General features: G+C 61.0%; 1 protein-coding gene across 1 annotated transcript in view; it reads right to left on the bottom strand.

Annotated features, from left to right (window-relative positions):
• Window positions 1–15,835, bottom strand: part of ANO1 (anoctamin 1) — a 72,250-nt gene that overhangs the window by 5,999 nt on the left and 50,416 nt on the right. The window contains exons 16-23 of the mRNA XM_081100165.1: window positions 15,534–15,608; window positions 11,505–11,706; window positions 11,227–11,338; window positions 10,165–10,222; window positions 7,870–7,970; window positions 7,167–7,312; window positions 4,497–4,649; window positions 287–339 (exon numbers count right to left, since the gene is read on the bottom strand). Of these exons, the coding sequence (XP_080956291.1) occupies window positions 287–339; window positions 4,497–4,649; window positions 7,167–7,312; window positions 7,870–7,970; window positions 10,165–10,222; window positions 11,227–11,338; window positions 11,505–11,706; window positions 15,534–15,608 (900 nt within the window). The remainder of the gene's footprint in view (window positions 1–286; window positions 340–4,496; window positions 4,650–7,166; window positions 7,313–7,869; window positions 7,971–10,164; window positions 10,223–11,226; window positions 11,339–11,504; window positions 11,707–15,533; window positions 15,609–15,835) is intronic.

Below are 15,835 nucleotides of genomic sequence, written 5' to 3'. Positions count from 1 at the left end.
GTTTATTCTCAGGACTCTTGGGAGAGTGGACTCAGGGGTCAAGGTGGGCATGGTGGAGAATTTTGCTCAAGGTCGCAGGAAAAGGTTCAGGAGGATCAGTGATTCCTGCCTAAAGCTCCCCACAACGTCTCAACACGACCCAGGGACACTTCTAAAGAGGAGACGCTGCTGCCAGCCCGCGGCCTCACCCAGGTTGAAAGCAGAGGGTGCCCAGCTCCCTGGGAGGGGCGACGGGCTGCCAGCCAGCTCAGCCAGGGCCTCCCTGTGCCCGACCGCTGTCACTTACGTTGATGATGACGGCAAGTTTCCCGATGCCTCTGAGAATGTTGTACCAGATTCCTGGGGAGGCAGAAGGACAGTGTTAGAGAGCCCCTGGCCCAGACAGGCACCTGCTGACCCCAGAGCCTGGGCTCCTGCAGGTCCACCAGCTGCTTGTAAGCAAATCCTAATTTCTCAACGAGTGCTTCCCACCAGCTGGTCCCTCCGTCGTCCTGAACAAGCTCCCATGAGCCTGTTTACCCACTGATTGGCTTGGACGCCGCCGTTTTTTCTACAACAACAAGCCCAGAGGGTTGGTGACTAGAACTGTTACGGCAGCTCTTTCCTTCTGTCCCTGTATTTAGGGACAAGCCAGAGGTAGTGCGGGGTCCTGGCTGCTGAGGCCGGGTCCCGTCCTGGGTGTAATGACCATTTCCCGTGCACCTGAGCGCAGGCGAGAAGGATCCGGCTGCCCTGGAGGAGCAGGTGTTCCGCCACGGCCTCCCTGGCAGTCCGGCCCAGGAAGGAAGTGCCTTATCTGGGGGCCCTGCCTGTTAGGGCCTCGATGCTGCGACTCCTGGGAAGGGGCCCAGTGCCTCCTAGCCCAGTGACCCTAACCCGGTCCTGTTGGGCCAGGAACCCTGTCGCTGAACCAGATCTGATTCCGGGGACAACCAGCACTTCTCGGAAAGGGCGGGAGAGGACCCCGACCCAGCCTGGCCTGTTGGTGCGACTGGCACTAGGGAAGACTGTGGAGGGTGGGGTTTCTCTACTCAGGGCGGAGGCTGCTTTGGGGCAGGAGAGCAGTGAGCACCTGGACGCCCCCTCGGCCCCGATTTGGGGGTGCATGTTGGTGGTCTGCAAAGACATGATTCCAGGTCTGTGTGGCCCAGAAGCTAGAAACCACAGGCTTGGAGGCAGGGCCCGAGGCCAGCTCTCTTACTCCCCGCCGGCCTGTGAGGAGTCTGTGACAGCGCCCCCTGCTGCCGGCCCTGCCTCCGGTCAGCAGTCCTGCGGCCATGCGAGGGCCGACCGAATCCAGACACAAGTTGGTGTGTTTTTCTTTGGTCTTCCCTGAGAGCAGGAACTCGGCCCATCACGTGCTCCGTGGCCGTGTCAGCATCCTGCGTGTGCCCGTCTCCCGTTCATGCGGCCCACCTGTGGGGCCTGGGTTTGCGACCTCAGAGCTGGGGTGCTGGGGCTCAGGTAGCCTGGGGAAGGTTGCCGTCTCTGGGTCGGGGGCTCCCTTGGGAGGCAGCTGAGCTCAGCACGAGGAAACGGGTCCATGGCCGGGCTGGTGGCAGCGGGGAACGGGTGGGCCAGCAGAGCTTTCCCAAAGTTGGGAGCGAAACCTGTCTTGCAGGTGCCGCAGCGACTTCACGTGGTGGCCAGTGGTCCTCGGAGTGACCCCCACACCAGAATCGTGGGGTCCCGCTTAACAAGTGCAAAACCAGGGCCAGACCAGCCTGTCTCGCGTCGTGACTCTCCCCAGGTGCGTGGCTGAGCTCCATGGTGAGGACGGCCGCCCTGTGGATCCCCAGGCACCAGGGACCACGCTCGTGGGAAAAACCTCTGGGCTTCCTTTATGGGGCGGGGTGGGGGGGCCGCCTTCTTCAAGGTGCCTCTGCCGTCCCAGGTGCTGAGCCCCATTTCCAGGAACAGGACAGGGCTGTGCAGCCACCCGTGACCACACGCGGCGCCCGGAGCCGAATGCCGGCGGGAGTCTGTTCCCGGAGGCTCCGCAGAAGGAGGCTGAGAGCCGGAAGCGGGTTAATCTGGTGTCAGAGGTCAGGGCTGGGAAGCTGGAGCCGGTTCCCACGCACAGGGCTGGGTCCCCTGCAGGGCCGCGCCGCACCCCTCCCCCCTCTCCGTGCCCAGGCAGCGCGACGGAGGCGCCCGGCCTTTGTGGCAGAGCTTCCCGCAGCCACCCCGCCCGTGGGTGCAGGTCGCAGGGGCCTGGGGGCCCTCCGTCCCCTCGGGGCCCTGCACGGATCACAGGAGGAATACAAAAGCCTCTTCAGGAAAAGGTTACAGCGAAGAAGCCCATAAATAAAGCCGTGAAAGGAGGCAGATTATGCCTCCAACCAACCATACAGGAACCAGGAAGTGGGCGGTGATCCGCAAGAACGAGAGAAAAACAGAGCCACCCTCCCCCAGGCCCGGAGACCTGCTCCAAGCCTTGCACGCGGTGGGAACTACGGCCACAGAGGAGCGCAGAGGCCGGAGGCTGCCAGGCTCCCCCCACCCTGGTGGGTTGGCAACTTTCGGGATGTGGCTGCAGGGGGCAGCCAGGCTTTGCCAAGCAAAGGGCGCCAAAGCAAACACCGGACCGGGGCCTGCGGGCACCTGAGAATCATAAGGAAGAGTGACAGGAGGTCACGCTCTTTACTGTCACTGGGCACGGGGTCCAGCTTTCCCAAGGACTGTCCGGTGTGTGGCGAGCAGGCCCCTGCCACCCCTGGCGAGGCCTTTGGTGCAGCACAAGCTTCTGGAGGCCACTCTCCTCGTCCCCGCACGGCTGTCAACCCTCTAGCCTCGATTTTCCCATCTGGAAAGTGGGACCCAGGATCTTGCCACTGGACAGCTGAACCCCCAGGAGACGTTCGATGCCAGACCTGCTCCCCGGGGCGGTCCTCGGAGCAGGCGTGATGTGCTAACGGAAGCCTGCTGCCGTGTCTCAGTCTCCGGGGGGTCTGCAAGCGTCGCCTGGGTTTGGGTGGCCCACGAGCGAAGACCGGCTTCTTACATTTAACGTGTGAGATGGAAACCCAGCTGCTCTGACTCGAGGACGAGGCCTCCTGGTCCACAGGGACTGAAACACTGACTCTGGGGCCTTCACGTGCGCTGAGCTCCGACCCATGTGATGGGGGGATGCGGGGGAAGGGAGGCAGCATCACAGACCAGAAGGGACTCAGAGAGCCAGCCAGTTCAAGGGCCTTAACAGCTGTTTAAAATGCACACAAGCCCGGCCGGTGTGGCTCACTGGTTGAGCGTCAACCTATGAACCAGGAGGTCACTGTTCGATTCCTACATGCCCTGGATTGCGGGCTCGATTCCCAGTAGGGAGTGTGCAGGAGGCAGCCGATCAAGGATTCTCTCTCATCATTGATGTTTCTCTCTCTCCCTCCCTCTCCCTTCCTCTCTGAACTCAATAAAAATAAATTAAAAAAAATCCCACATGGAATCCTACCGGGAAGTTGGGTAGGGAGGGCGTCTGTTCTGAGTCCTTGCTGGTGGTCTGTGATGGGGGCAAGCTAACGTGTCAGAACGCAGGGGGATGGCTGCTCTACTCGAGTCCTGGCTCTGACGTCCCTCCCTGAGGAAATCCAAAGTGTCCAGGCTCCTCTCAAAGCCGGGCCTGCAGGTCTCTCCACGGATCCCACAGCTCTAATGTGGCGTTGCATGGGAACCGGACAAAATCACCGCTAGGCGACCATGTCGGAGCCATGAAGATGGCGATTTCATACAGTTCAACCTCAGAGACCACACTTGTGATAGAGTCCACGCCATCTCAGAGGTGGATGGGGGGGCCGGGGTGGGGGGGAGGTCTGGCTACCATGGGCGGGTCCATCGGCCAGCAGAGGCCAAGGCACGGCCAAGGACAGGGATGGGATGGCCCAAGAGGACAGAAGAGCTCCTGGCAGGGCTGATGGAGCCCCCATATTTAGCAATATCATGTCTCGGCTGTGAAATGATAGAGTGATCCCCCAGGAAGGAAGGCCCTGGGGTGTCCTGCCACACTGCAATCCAGTCCTTCATCAGGGGGAGGGGGGCGTTTCCCCTCCTTTTCTTTCTTTCTTGTGAACATCAAATGATTAAACGATACCCTGCATAGGAAGGCTCTTGTTAAGCAGCTAACGTGCGCTTCCCCATTGGCCTAGCTCTGTGCTCTGGGGGTGCACACAGTGTCCCTCGTGGGGAGGGGAAGTTGAGGACCATCGAAGGGACGTGCAGCCAGAGGACCTGGGGCAGTGGGTGGTGAGACGCGTCCGGACTAACTCTCGTGGCCAATACATCTCGGGAGTTAGGCGGTCGGCGGGTGGGGGGAGTGGGGAGCCTTGGGGTTGTACATCACCCCGCCCGGAGACCCTGAGTCTCCATGCAGGCAAGGCGAGGTGAGCAGCCTGTGGGGACCCCCTGCCTGGCCCCACTTTGCTGGCTCTGACTCTCGCTTGGGCAGAGCGGGTTCCCCCCCCAAACCAGCATGCGCTCGCTCACAACCCGCCGGTGTCACTCACCGATGTCCTTGGCCCTGACGGCCACCGGCCTGCGCAGCTCGGTGACGAACTTTTTGGCATCCAGGCGGATCTCAATGATGTTATTCAGCAGCGCGAACAGCGGGGCGAGGGGGAAGGAGGCCACGAACAGGGTGACGAAGCCAAACTGGATGACTGCAGAGAGAGGGAGCCGTCAGCCTCCCACCCGGGAGGGGGTGCCCACCGCCCAGGAGCCCCGGGAGCTGACCACTGGGGTTCTGGCTGGTGCCCTGCCTCCAGAGGAAGGTGACCCGGGAGTGTGACTCTTGAACAATGGGCCCAGCTGGTCCATAAGTACTCATTTATCACATGTTTAATCTTGAAAAAGAATACAAAATTATCTTGAATGTAAACTGTAATAAGTAAAAAGAGAAAATCAATAATGGGCAAAAGGCCCCACGGGTATCAGGGCCCAGCCTCGGCCATCGTGCCTGGGCTAGAAGGACCTCGCATGGGCCCTTACGCTCCCATCGGCCAGAGGTTCCTGCACTTGGGGGGCCTGCCGGTGTCTCCAAAAGCCCTTAACATCCCCTTCCATCGGGCCTCGGGGAGCCGGGCGGGGACCAGTGTGCAGGATGATGTCCCCCGGCCTCAGGCCCCTCCCTCTCCCTCCTCATCCTCATCACGGACAGGCCGCCTCTGTGGTTTCTTCGCTGGGGGCACTGCAGCCAGCACAGGGCCGGCGACCCGGAGGGGACAGGAAAAGGTTGCTGAGCGGAAGCGAGTGGGGCTGCTGGTTCGGGAATTGCACAACAGGACCCGGCCAAGGCCCTTGGTGCCAGGCAGGCGGTGAACAAGGAGCTGACAGGGTGTCACGGTGTGCCTGGGCAGCTGAGTGTGACCACTGACCGCACCGTGGGTGGGGGCTCCATGTGGCCTCTGGGCTGTACGCTGGTCCGGTCTAAAGGCTCTGGGGGTGACGGGGCCCTTGGATAAGCTCAGTGTGGGGCCAGGGGCTGCTGAGGCTGAGGCTGTGGGTTCCCCGACTCGTCTTGCACTGCTGGGCCAGGAATGGGGCCAGGAGGGCAGCTGGAGCCTTGATGGGGCGGGGCGGGGGCGGGACATTCTCGGTGGGGCCTTTTCTTGCCGTGTACGGGCACCCGTGACCCGTGCTCTGGGTGCCCAGCGAGTTGGCCTCGAGGGGGAGACAGGCAGCGGGTGTGGCGGGGTGACAGTCATGGGGTGCAGAGTGCCCCCTGGATGAACGGATGAGGGAAAGGTCTGAAGACTCCTGCAGAGAGCTCCAGGGGGGGTGCCCATGGCCACCACCGACAGCTTATTTAAAAGGCGGGTTCCCTGGCCCATCCCTGGTCTGAGCCAGGCGAGGCCTGGGGCTGTGGATTTTAAAACAAACCCCCGGGCAAGCGGTGCGGGGCAGGGCGACCTGGGGCGGAGCTTCTTGCTTTATGGCGAGCCTGCCCTGCGGGCCTGTTGGCCCAGCTGGTCCATAAGTCAATCCCAGCGTCCCGGCAGCGTGGGGCACGGGGGAACAGGGCGCTCCCTGGGTGGGCAGGAGGAGCCTGTCCCAGGACCTAATTTCATCAAATCCAGGGGAACATGGGACTCAACCTCCAGCCATCATAGAAATGAATGTCTGAGAAACGACCTCATCTCTTAGCCTATCAGAGGCTGCCTCTTCTCCCCCCCCCCCCCCGCGCCCCCTCCTGCGCCCCCGTCCCTCCCGGGGCAGGGCAGGCAGGGGAGGCCTCCTCCCACACCCCATGCTGGGTGAACAGCCCACCTGCCTCTGGTTCAGCTTGGATTTTATTCCAGGAGGAAATAGAGAATGTCCTCCAAACACAACACTGTTTCCTTTTATTCCAAGCCTCCAGATTCTTTTCCTTCTGAGTCAACGGCGCGGTGCTCTGTGCACCACTGGGAAGCCGGGCGGGACTTACACGGACCAGCTGGGCCAACAGGCGCGCAGGGCAGGCTCCTCATAAAGCAGGAAGCTCCGCCCCAGGTCGCCCTGCCCCGCACCGCCTCACCTCGGCAGGTTGCCCAGGGGTTTGTTTTAAAATCCACAGCCCCGGGTCTCAGCCCGCACAGACCAGGGATGGGCCAGGGAACCCACATCTTAAATAACCTGTCCGTGGTGGCCAGGGGACACTCCCCGCTGAGGCCTCCATCGCTCATCCGTTCATTCAGCGAACACGCACTGAGCGCCCACTGTCCGCCTGGGCCTGTTCTAGGTGCAGGGGGCCTGTTAGGAAAGCTGACCATGTCAGAGGGTGATGGGAGCCGTGTGCAGGGAGCGTGGAGGGGAGCCGCTGGGCAGGGAGGGGCCGCCCCCTTTCAACACTGTGGTCAGGAAGACCCTCTGGGGTGGACACTCAGGGCTAAGCCCTGGGGAAGGGAGAGGGGGAGTGGTGCCAGTATTAGGGGGAGAGCATTCCTGGCCCTGCCAGTGCAAGGGAGGTGGCCACTTGTTCTGGGTGACAGTGGGGAGGCCTGTGTGCCCAGAGCCGGGGGAGGCGGGTGGGGGGTGGGGTCAGGCCCCGGGTGGTTGCCATGTGGCCACACCTGACCTCCTGCATCTGTCCCTTGCTCCGCCTGAGAGTTGCATGCCACCCTTGGGCACCCTCCCGAGTGCAGGTGGCCAGGCCTCCTGGTGAGCAAGGGCCCGCCTCCCTCCGAGCCCGCCGTGCTCACTCATCTCCATGTACTCTGGGGTGAGGCCCCCGAACGGCTCCAGCGTGAAGTCCGCCTCGTATCGCTGCTTCCTCTTCATGTGCTCGTCATGGTCGGCGGGGCTCTGGCGCTTCAGCCGCAGGTAGCGGATGAACTTCTTCATCTTCCTGAAAGCAAGGCCAGGACTCGGTCAGGCTGCCAGGAGGGCGGGCTTTGGGGGGCTGAGTCTGCACCGCCAGCCGTGCTCCGAATTCCCTGAGCCGTCATGTCACACCCTGAGCTGTCGCTCTGGCCAGGACTGCTCTGTCCATGGGCCTCTTTGCCCTTTCCCCTGAGGCCGGGGTACTAAGGAAGCAGAGGCGCAGGGAGGGCAATGGCCACCTAAAACCGCGGGAAGGTGCCAAGGGTCTGGCTGTGCCTACGCGGACCCTGGGAGGGCGGAAAGAGAAGGCAGATAGATCATGGCGCCTTGAAGAGGGACCGGGCCACGGTTCCTGAAGGATGCTGGGTAAGCAGGCACAGCCTCCACAGGACCTGTCGGTACTCTGCATCCTCGGCCAGTCGGGGAGCAGAGTCCCCGGCCTCCTCCTCGTTCCCTGTGGGGTGGCTTCCGTCCGGTCCTCCCCTTCTGTCCTCACCACCTCCCTGTCTGGCATCCCCACGCCCCCCACCCCGTCCTGGCCCAGGCCCGGCATCATCCCGCCCCCCGGCCCGCGGTACTCACGGGATGCCGATCTCGAACAGGTTGTTCTGGATGAGCTGCTTGCCCAGCATGATGATGCTCAGCTGGATGCACAGCTCCATCAGGCAGCCACCCGGGGCGCACTGCAGGTAGAGGGAGGGCGCGTGAGATCCCACCCCACCCCGAGGGCACGGGAGAGAGGACCGGCCCCAGGGAGGGGAGTTCGGCCCTCGTGGGGTGGGCTGAACTGTGTCCTCCACAAAGCTAGGTTCACGTCCTAATCCCAGAACCTCAGAAGGGGACCTTATTTAGAAATAGGGTCTTTGCAGACGGGACCAAGTTAGAATGAGGTCACACGGGAGCACGGAGGGCTCCTGTCCAATGACTGGTGTCCTTACAGGAAGAGAACACAGACCCGCAGAGAAGGCGAGTGAAGCCGGAGGGAGGCAGAGGTCGGAGTGCTGCGTGTATATGCAAGGGAGCTCCAAGGACTGCCCACGGCCATGGAAGCCGGGAGAGGCCAGGCAGAGCCCCCTCCAGCCTTTGGAAGGAGCGCAGCCCTGCTGACACCCTGGTTTTGGACATCTGGCCTCCAGAACTGCAAGGGGATCCATTTCTGTTTGTTTTTCTTTTAAATATTTTAAATGATTTCAGAGAGGAAAGGAGAGGGAGATAAACATCAATGATGAGAGAGAATCATTGACCGGCTGCCTCCTGCACACCCCCTACTGGGGATCCAGCCCACAACCGGGGCCTGTGCCCTGACTGGGAATCAAACTGTGACCTCCTGGTTCATAGGTTGATGTTCAACCCCTGAGCCACACCAGCCGGGCAATTTCTGTTGTTTCGAGTCTCCCATCTGTGGTATTCTGTTCGGCCCCCCGGGAGCTAGTGCGCCCGGCCTGCAGGCCGTTGGGGCAGGGACCTGGCTCAGGGAGGGAATGCACAGCCAGGCTGGGCAGCGCTGGGGCTGATCTCGGCTTCCCCTCCTCCCCCAAGGCCAGTGCCCTGTCCCTGACACTGGCTGCCTGTCCACAGACCCTGCATGGCCACGGGCATGGCCACGGCACGGGCACGGCAGCCTGGGGTCCCTGCAGTTGGGAAGCCACACGGTGAGACAGCCAGCCACCTACTGCCCCTGTCCTTATGGGGCTTGTGTGGCCTTAGGGTGAGAACTTAACTCATCTGAACAAAGAGAACTCAGGACGCACTAGGAGACCCCCGAGTACAGATGACTCCTCTGAGTCCCTAGCAAATCTCTTTATATTGTTACCCAAAAGTTTTTCTTGCAGAGCTGTTATTTCATTAAAAAAAAAAAATGATGATGGTGTAGCTGGTTTGTCTCAGTGGATGGAGCATTAGCTCATGGACTGAAGCGTCCGGGTTTGAGTCTGGTCGAGGGCATGCACCTCACTTGCTGGCTTGGTCCCCGGCCCTGGTCGGGGCACATGTGGGAGGCAACCAATGAATGTCTCTCTCCCACATTGATGTTTTTCTCTCTCCGTCTCTCCCCATCCTATCCACTCTCTAAAAAAAAAAAAAAAAAAAGATGTCTTTGCTGTATTCTGTTCTACGAAGGCATGTCACCAACTTCCCCAGACATTGCAGAGTTTGACAGGGCGCCGCTCATGTGAAGGGCACGTCCAGGAAAGCCCTGGCTGGGCTTTTGGCAAACATCTCTTCCCGTGGGTGAGGCCTGTGTCGGGATGTTCAGAGGCTGGCACTCAAGAGGCTGAACCTCGAGGCTGTGCCCTGGGCAGCCAGATTGCCCTGTGCCTGATGCCCACCCAACCTTCCCCTCCACAGGCTCTTCATCAGGAAGACACTCCCCCTTATTTTCCGTCACGTGGAATTATTCTGGGGGTTGGAAATGCTGACCTGGTCCCCCGAGACCTGAACAACCCACCGGCTCAGAAGCCCAGCTTGGTCTGGGCTGGGACTCGGCGGCAGAGGACAGTGGGCGCCCTGACCAGACCCGCGGTGGCCCAGGGTCACGGGCATCGTGTTTGGGGGGAAGAGAAGTGGGCATTCCGATGTTAAGGTAAAATGAAAGGCAGCCGAGTTTCGTTTTCCCCTCATCTTAACCAAAGAGGAGAAGACCCTCGGTCTCACAGAAAAAGGGAAAAAATCGGTGTCCTTGTTGGGTTTCCCCGGCTACGAAGAGACGCTCTTTTCGGGGTGAGCCTGTACGGACACACCTCAGACTATCAGAGCCCGGCCACCACCCGGGGGAGAGGGGCTCCCACGGGAAGGAAAGAGGCTGCCCCCCGATAAGGAATCGGCCAGGTGCTGAGTGGACATGTGATGGGGGCCCGGGGAGGCTTGCGAGCTCATTACCTCTTCCATGCGGAAGGACCGGAAGATGTACACGTAGTCGCCGGGGCGCCCCACGAACCTGTAACGGTTGGAAGTCAGTTAGAGAGCAGAGTCCCAGCTTGGGGGGCCCGTGGGGGAGGGGCGAGCTGAGATCCCCAAAGGCACAGCCCGGAGTGTGTTACAGAGGCCTCTCTCTGCCTGTTCCACTGGCTAAGAAATGACCGGGGGCTTTTCTGTTGGTCCAGTGTTCCTGTGACTGCCAAACCCACATGGGGCAAGAAACGTGACAGGAAACAAGTGGCTGAGGGGGGACGGAAGCGGGGAGCCCAGGAGGGGACGAAGGCCAAGCTGCCACCCACCATGGCAGGGCCCCGGGACCGCAGGGACCTTGGAGGCTGGGGTGTGGTGGTCCCTGAGGCTGCCTCTCAGCTTCCTGTGGGATGTGAGGCTGGGGGCCTGCTCCATTGTCATGTATGCTCTCGGGGGGTCTGGACCCCTTGGCTGGGCTCTGGGACCCCAGGGTGCGAGGACCCCGAGGGTCTTGTAAATGATAGGGTGCTGAGGAGGAGCCTTCGGGAGGGGTTTTGGGATCAGACCTGCCAGCCCCAGCAGGAGGGGTGGTAGGGAGTCTGGTGGAGGGGGTCACGGGCCAGGATGGCTCCAGAGGGTCCAGACACGGGCTCACCCTGCCACCTGCCTGGCACATGGAGCTGGTCAGTAGCGGCACTTCTTACACCTTCTCCCAGGGCCCTCGCCCTCGAGTCATCTTGACCCACTGTGGAGGCAACTGGCGCTCGCTGCCTGGGGTCCTTAGTGTCTGGGGTCCCCACTGTCCAGGGTCCCTGCTGTCTGGGGTCTCCATGGTCCAAGGTTCCTGCTGCCTGGAGTCCCTAATGTTCAGGGTCCCTGCTGCCTGGCACCCCCACAGGCACTAGAACTGGGCGGCAGTGAGAACCATCCTGACTGCTCTGTCCTGGGCCATGGTGCCCCCCGCCTGCCGACACGGGAGGGGAGCCTCCCACGGGCCTGGCAGCAGCGAGTGGGGGAAAGGCAGTGAGTTTCAGTGGCTGAGGAGGTCCCTACCGGCCTTTGAAGAAAGCCACGTAAAAGATGGGGGTGTAGGAGTTGACGAACTTCAGCAGGAAAGCCTTGAAGATCAGCCTCTCCTCAAAGCTCTTCTCAGTCTTGGGGACCTCTGGAGGGAGCGAGACGCAGGCTGCTGAGTGGCCGGCTGACCGCTCCACGCGGCTCTCAGGGGACGGGGCCCAGAGGAGGAAAGTGACCCGCCCGAGGCCCCAGGGCAGGAGGGGCTGCCTGGCTGCAGGGCGGGCCGGGCTGTGGTCCCGCACACGGGCGCTCACCGATCTTGGTGAGCCACCGGGCTACGCAGCCGTAGACCTCGTCCAGCAGGATGATGACCACCAGGTTGATGATGACTGCAGTGGCCGTGACTGTGACCCGAATGTTGGACCGCACGGAGGGGGAGGAGTTCATGGCTAAGGCGGCGGCCGTGGAGATTCTGTAGATGATGACTCCAAGGACGATGGCGAAGGTGACCGCGATCTGCAGAGGAGGAGGGACACCTTGGCGGGGCCACCTGGGTCTCCCGGACCTCCCCCTGTGCTCCCCAGCCAGCCCTCCCTCCACCCTGTCACCCACACATGCCAGGGGCTCTACAGCATTAAGTCCACAGACACGAACAAAGGACTGGTTTCTGTTGTCCAGGAGAGACTGAGCGGTCCGGCCACCAGGCCAGGTCCCCCAGCACACAAGTGGGGTTCACCAGGCTGACCACCGGGTGGGGGCTCCTCCCCTCAACCTGATGATGAGCAGAAGCAGAGACACTCGGTGGAGCGATGTTTAAAGGAGGCGGGTGGCGTGTGGGCGGCCCGATCTGGGGTGGGCGCTGCTGCAGGCCTGGCTGGGCAGTCAGATTGGGTCCCTTCTCTCAACCTCCTTGGTTCACCAACACCCTCGGGCTTGTCCCCAAGAGCGAGCCCCTCTTCTTGCCACACCCCACTGTTGGACTGGAACGTCCCACACAACTCGGGCTGGAAGTTGCCTGGGAAAGGGGGGTGGGGGGAGTGCAGCTGGCTGGAATGACAAGGCTGTTCTGTGTGGAGCTGTCTGTCTGTCTGTCTGGATTCCATTTCCTTTTCCTCAAAGACCCTAACTCAGCCGGGGAGACCCTGTCCTGCCCCAGGGGTGAGGCCACGTGCGAATCCCAGCCCCGAGGACACACTGCGGGCGCAGGCTCCACGCTCTTCCCACTCCCTCCTGGGTGTCCGCATCCTCACACATTTACCCCATTAGGGTGCGGAGGGCGGGCCCCAGCTCTGCTAGGAGGGTGCCGAGAGGCCCCGGGACAGTCCTGGGGCGGGGGGGGGGGGGTGCACTGTGCGTCTGCAGCTTGGTTCACCCCTCGGGGGCACCGCAGCCATCAGAAGTCTCCTAGCAAAGCTCTTATTTTGAACTTTGGGCCAGTGACTTTGCTTCTGCTGCTGACTAAAGGGTGACCACACCCTGCCCAAGAAATGTCCACGGCCACACCACGCCCTGATGAAGGGGTGGCCCCATTTTGAGGTGCGGGTACCGCTCCCTGCCGGCTCTGGGAACAAGGGCTTTCCTCGGAAAATCCCTGGCTCCTGCCAAGGGGCCCCTCCCAGGGGAAGGCACCGCCCTGGCCCTGGAGTTGGCCCTCGTGCCCGCGTGTGGTGGGGCAGGCAGGCGGCTGGGCCTACAGGGTGACTCAGCAAGGCCCCCCCTTTCCCAGCCAGAGGGCTGGCACGTCCCCATGACAGGCAAGCCCCGTGCAGCCTCCTTCCTGGGTACAGTTCCCCCTGGAAGGACAGGGCGCCGGGGCGTGGGGCTGGCTGGTGCGGCCACTCCAGTGTCTCTAGACCAGGAACACGGGCACATCGTAGGTGCTCAGCCAACATTTGTTCAGTGAATGGAGCTCCTGTGGGCGGGACAAAACTTGCTGATTCATTTGACGGGGTCGCCAGTACCTCAAGGCCAGCTCCTTCCCTTCCCACCAGCCTGCCTTTGCTGGGAGTGACAGTGCGCCCATGTCCCCGTTTCCCTGCAGATAGGGGGGCTCACGTGAAGTGGTCTGACCAGTGAGATGCAAGCAGAGGTTGTGGGCAGGGCTCTGGAAAGCACCTTCAAAGAGGGGCTGCCTCCACCCGCATGGTCTCCTTCCCCTTGGCCCTACCCCTTCCTCCCGCCTGGAGAGTGGAGGTGATGCCGGGGCTGGAGCAGCCTCGTTGTGATTAAGAGGAGGCACAGGCTGGGTGAGAAGGAGGTCAGAGAGGTCAGTGTCTGGCGGCATTGTGGGGCTGCCAGACGAGCCCTGCACAGCCACCTCCTCACTTTTGGTTACGAGGAGCTTAGACGCCCTGAAAGACCATCCAGGAAGTGACATGTAGCCAACGCCTCCTTGCTGCGGTGCAGAGGGCCCAGCCAGCCCCCCCACCCCCCACCACCCCGCTCTCGCTGGTCCTTCTGCAAGGACACTGCGGCTTCTCCGCCAGGTGCCTCAGTCTCCTGCTTCTGCATCCCGACCCCTGTGCTGTGAGCCCCAGGGAGGCTCAGGGTAGGGACCCCATCATCCTTACGTGACCCCAGCACTAAGCCCAATGATTGCCCAGAGGGGACACTCACATGCCTTTGGGGCATGTGCTCCAGGGCCCTCAAGACCAGACTGGCCCGCTCAGAGTCCCCTGGATGGCACAACAGCCCCCAGCCCCATCGAGTTGGCTCCGGGGATTTCCTTCCATTAGCCGAGAGCCCCCTTTAGCGTGTGTAAGAGCAGGAGGGGAAACTGAGTCCTCACTCTGCCCTGCCCTTACCCCAACCTGGAAAACCAAGACAAGCCTCTGGCCCCAAGTTCATATGGAACAGCGGGCTCCTGGGGCAGACGGGCCTAGTGGCATCTGGCCCTGTCACCTGCTGGCTGGCGGCCTGGGGAGAGGGACTGGCCCTCCAGGCCTGTTTCTTCACCAGCTGCAGGGGTGGCCTCAGGACAGGCAGGTGGTGAGGCCTGAAGGAGATGCTCCCTATTAGGCGCTCTGGCCAGCTGGGCTCAGGCTCAGCCCTCGAACCCGGGGCCCCTGGGAGCCAGGTCACGGGGTGGGGGCTGGACAAGGGGACAGCCGTTCCTTCAGTGACCACAAGTGGCCCTGACCTCTTGGGGAAGGATGAAAGCACGGCCGGCCGGGGAGCCCCATCAGTGTGGGGGAAAACCCTCTCAGAGAGCTCAGGTGTGGCCGAGTCATTCGGGCCCACCAGCGCGTCACAGCCCCCCAGTCACCCTGAGTTGTATCACCCTGACTTCTGTCCTGTCTGTGCTTATTTAATCTCTTTCTTTAAAAACCTTCCAATTAAAAGGACAATGAGGTACCACCTCCCACCTGCCAGAATGGCTACCATCATTAGCTCAACAAGCAACAAGTGCTGGCGAGGATGTGGACAAAAGGGAACCCCAGTGCACTGCTGGTGGGGATGCAGACTGGCGCAGCCACTGTGGAAAACAGTGTGGAGTTTCCTCAAAAAATTAAAAATGGAACTGCCTTTTGACCCAGCAACCCCGCTTCTAACACGATGTCCTAAGAACCCCGAAACACCAATCAGAAAGAAGGCATGCACCCCTATGTTCATAGCAGCACAATATACGATAGCTAAGATCTGGAAACAGCCTGAGTGCTCATCAGTACACGAGTGGATAAAAAAGCTGTGGTACGTTTACTCCATGGAACTCTGTGCAGCAGTAAAAGAGAAGGACCTCTTACCCTTTGAGACAGCACGGAGGGACCTGGAGAGAATCACGCTAAGTGAAATAAGCCAGTCAGAGAAAGACAAGCATCACATGATCTCACTCACGTGTGGAATCTAATGAACCAAACAAACTGACGAACAAAATAGACCCAGAGACATAGAAGCATGGGAGAGACCGATGAATCTCAGAGGAAAGGGGGTGGGGGAAGGCAAGAAAAGATTAACCAAAGAACTTATATACACATATGCATAACCATGGACACAGACAACAGTGGGGTGAAGGCCTGGGGAGGGGCGGGGGGAAGGAGGGGACCTCTGTAAGACTTTCAACAATCAAGATAAATTAAAAAATAATAAAAACCTCAGTTTTGTCTTAAATAATATCTGTGAGATCTGGGTCTGGCTGTCACAATGAGAGATGTGCATCGGGGACTCTGGGAAATTCTCTCACCGACCCCAGGGCCCGCAGAGCGCCCCTGGGGACCACGGGGAACCTCGCTCCTCCCCATTCCAGGGACACCATCCCACGAGCATACACCTGCCACAGTGACGGCTGACCCCGGCCCGAGTGTGGGCTCCCCGGCGTCCTCCCGCCTCGGCCTTCCGGAACTTACCATGAAGACGATGGACATCAAGTTGGTGAAGTAGGCGGGGAACCGGTCTCTCCAGGTCAGCTTCACCTTGTCCGTCTGCAACATGGAACAACGCGGGTCACCCGTGGGAACCACCCGGGCGGGGAGGCGTGCGTTGTGTATGTGTGCATGTGTGCACATATGTGCGTGTGTGTGTGCACGTGTGTGTGCGTGAACTCGGACGACAGAAACACTTAGAAACACCTTAAAAAAACACACATTTACAGTTCGAGTGGATGCAAACGTCTAGTGTTTACAGAAACAGCGGGGGTCCCGTGACCTAG

The sequence above is a fragment of the Myotis nattereri genome (assembly GCF_964212035.1).
Source record: "Myotis nattereri genome assembly, chromosome: 9".
Classification (NCBI taxonomy): domain Eukaryota; kingdom Metazoa; phylum Chordata; class Mammalia; order Chiroptera; family Vespertilionidae; genus Myotis; species Myotis nattereri.
This window is presented reverse-complemented; position numbering and strand designations above follow the sequence as displayed.